Genomic DNA, 3,633 nt, shown 5'->3' on the forward strand with positions numbered 1-3,633 from the left:
TACACGCTATATTGAATAAAGGTTTTGCAGTAATTTCCCTCATTTTAAAGTCGAAAGCTGTGGGAATGAGTAATGCGATGTATGCGTAATCCCGCAACGAAATTCAGGATCTGATTAAACATAATTCTATTATACAGAGAATTGTGAAATAGATTTTCATGACTTTTCAAAAACTTTTTAAGTTTATTTATTTTTACAAAACTTTCTAGGCCTGGAAATTGCTGTTCAATGACTTTTCCAGGTTTTTCATGACCGTACGAACCCTAATGTGATGATTGGGTGCGAATCGGGGGTGGTTATCTAAATCAGACAAAAATACAGGTGCGGGCGGTTGGCGGGTGGATAATTTATTTGAAGCTGCGGATTCGGGTGACGTTTTAGCTCATCCGCGCATCACTAATGAGTACAAAAGATAAAGCTTACAAAAAAACAAAAACAAACGTACGTCTTACTAGGATATCACATGTTCATGACCACAGTGGTGCCTTATAAAAGTAAAAGCTCAAAGCAGAAGTTCACTTTCAGTCAGTCACGCTCGACGTTACGTCAGTGACTGACAAATTGGGATCTCGCTAGAGAGACCAATCACCTTTGAGTGTTAACAAAACAAGCCAATAAGTGTTGGGGTGCGATCTTTGCGTTGCGCACCCCGCCCCGCAGCGCGGGTATATAAGGAGAGTGTGTGCAGTCGCACATTTAGCTTTTTGCTTCGGAGCCGAGCCTTTCAGCTGGTCTGGTTACCAAGCAAGAGTTTCTGCAAGACAGCATTTCTCAAGTAGTGTTACGGCGTGTCAGCCAGGGTTGCTCGTCTAGTGCTGCTGCCTATGGTGTTTGGACGGCGTGCTGCAACTCGTCAAACTGCGGTTGCGCTGCAACCTCTCCTTGGCACTTCAACACTTTTATTACTAAAAGAGCAAATCTAAAAGAGCTTCGTGAGTGACACGGCATCTTTTTAAAGATGGCCTTCCACTCGTGTGTTTCTGGATGTGGTCGCTTCCTGGCTTTATCTGATAGTCACGATCGCTGCATCTCGTGCCTGGGCTTTGAGCACGCTGAAGCAGCACTCGTGGATGACTCATGTTCTCATTGCGGGGACCTGACCATCGCAATGTTGTGATCGAGGCTCCTCTTCATCAAATGAGGAGGAGTCCCCTTCCCCATGCCCCGTTCTAGTTCCTCTGTCTCCCAGCAGCAGAGGACTACTTCGGCGTGTGTCCAGGGCGATCTGAGGATTAAAGTGAGGGCTTCCCCATCGAGTGCGTCTCCGTGGGCCCCTCCCTCCTCCAGCACATCGCACCCTCTGGTGTTCTGCGATGAGGTGGCTGAGTCCCAGGACAGGGCAGTGTCTAGCATCTCATTCGGGCCTCCGGCAGATGACAGGATGTCGATCACTGCATCGGGGGACGAGCTAGGCTCTGAAGATGAAGACTCGGCTGTGCTGCCTCCGTCAGGAAGAGTGGCGTTGCCCGAGTCAGATCCAGAGCTGACTGCTATACTTTCCCGGGTCGCAGAGAGATCTCCCGAACGCTCGAGGTTGGATGATTGGTTCCTGGGGGTGCTGCAGGCCGATCGTCGGCAGCCACCTCCGGTTCCATTCTTCCCGGAAATGCATGAAGAAGTTACTAGATCTTGGAGGGCACTTATTCTGGCGCACGCGCACACACATGATGCGCAAAACTCTGCATTTGAACAGTCAATAGCAAATACTTAAACTAATAACAAAACAGTAGCTGATTCAGAAGCGCCAGATTGTCATAGCAAAGTCAGAATTACCTCTTCTCCTAGGTTCACGAAACGGTCGTAAATAATTTGCATTGCTGTTCTGTTGTAAGTAATCTTAAAGATTCCTAAATGCATCTACTTTCGGAAGGCCAAATAAAGTGCTTTTGCTTTCTCCTAGAAACACACAGCGTCTCCCTGACATGGCTGCTTCAACACTAACTGCGGTTACTGAAACCACGCCTTCTTTCTTTGCGTGCACATTTGGGCGGCATTATGCTAATATTTCCACATAGTGAGGTAGATATTATACCCGTTTTAGGGGGGCATGGCAGAGTCTTAACTTTGATAAAGAATATCTCTTTGGTTTTGAGACTTTAGTCTTTGCAACTTCAGGGATCTTATCTATGCACAATCAGCTTGTAACACTCCAAAGAGAAAGGAAAACTTGAAATTGCATCATATGACCCCTTTAACACTCAAAGGTGATTGGTCTCTCTAGCAAGATCCCAATTCGTCAGTCACTGACGTAACGTCCCCGTTCCCTCCTTCAGGGAACGAGGGTTACATACATAACCGAGACGTTCAGAGCAGTGCAGTCTACTTGAAGCATCAACTTCTAATAATCTCACATTTACCTCCATCTAGTTAATGGAATTCATGGAACATGGAAGGGGTAAAGATGAAGATAAAGAGAAGATGAACATATATGCTAATGTACATTCTGTAAACATTCATGATGTCAGGACAGAAACAGAGAACACCAGGAAACACCAAACACCTCAACACACAGGTACTGCGACTCATTTAATTATAACAACAACACACATTTGACACACATATAACACATTTGAGTTATAATAATATAGTGTTTAATAATCTTCAGGAACTGATTGTGTGAAGATCAGAAGATACAGAACAGCTGTGGTGTGTTTGGTTCTGCTGTGTGTTCTTCTGCTGACTGCAGTCATAGTACTGTGTGTCCACATCCATATCCATACAAACAACACACACTACACAGAAGAGAGCGGTGAGCTACTAATTAACATTACCAAACTCGCACAAGAGAAAGACCAACTACTAATCAGGAATACAGAACTCACAGAAAAGACAGACCAGCTATTAAATAAGATTGTCAACCTCACAGAAGCGAGAGACCAGCAAGTAAGCAAGAGCATGCAGCTGACAAAAGAGAGAGATGGATTATTATCAAGTAACTGTGATCTGATTAGAGACCAATTACATCAGGAGAAAAACGAACTGTTGAAAAGTTTTCATGGAATGGGTAATTATGAACTATTTTAAAACTAAAACAACCACTTATTAGTAGATCAGTGTGATGGGAATAAAGTGCTAATAGTTGAATTTTTCTGTTTACAGATGGATGGATTTATTATCAATCTAATCTTTACTTTGTTTCATCTGAGAAGAAGAGCTGGACTGAGAGCAGAAGATATTGTATGGAGAGAGGAGCAGATCTGATCATCATAAACAACAGAGAGGAACAAGTGAGTGAAACTCATTTTATAAATATAGTCTAGTGGAAGAAAACTGTTATACATTATCATATAAATGTGTTATTTTTTCAGCCCACTCGACACGGGAAACCACCGCCGCTGATGCGCCGTACCACCAGCACGAGAGCCCACCGAAGAGCGTGCTTGACTGTAGTTTATCACCACTGCAGAGGTCAGGAGCAGAACGATAGAACCGCTCGGCTCCGAAGCGAAAAGCTGAATATGCGCTGCACCTGCTGCCTACTTATACTCACGCTGTGATCAGCAGCAGCTGGATGCAATAATCGCATGCCAATGTGCATTGGCTCGTTTAGTTTACACTCGAAGTAGATTGGTCCCTCTAAGCGAGATCCCAATTCGTCGGTCCTCCGACGTGACGTCGAGAGTGACCGACTGA

General features: G+C 44.6%; 1 protein-coding gene across 1 annotated transcript in view; it reads left to right on the forward strand.

The window, feature by feature from the left end:
• The first annotated feature begins 2,322 nt into the window (after positions 1–2,322).
• The window catches only part of LOC107567543 (CD209 antigen-like protein D), a 2,144-nt gene continuing 833 nt past the window's right edge, over positions 2,323–3,633 (forward strand). The window contains exons 1-4 of the mRNA XM_016253231.1: positions 2,323–2,512; positions 2,606–2,749; positions 2,867–3,004; positions 3,100–3,227. Coding sequence (XP_016108717.1) covers positions 2,371–2,512; positions 2,606–2,749; positions 2,867–3,004; positions 3,100–3,227 — 552 coding nt within the window. The 5' untranslated portion in view covers positions 2,323–2,370. The remainder of the gene's footprint in view (positions 2,513–2,605; positions 2,750–2,866; positions 3,005–3,099; positions 3,228–3,633) is intronic.

This window comes from Sinocyclocheilus grahami, unplaced genomic scaffold (assembly GCF_001515645.1).
Source record: "Sinocyclocheilus grahami isolate Dianchi unplaced genomic scaffold, SAMN03320097.WGS_v1.1 scaffold1167.1, whole genome shotgun sequence".
NCBI lineage: Eukaryota > Metazoa > Chordata > Actinopteri > Cypriniformes > Cyprinidae > Sinocyclocheilus > Sinocyclocheilus grahami.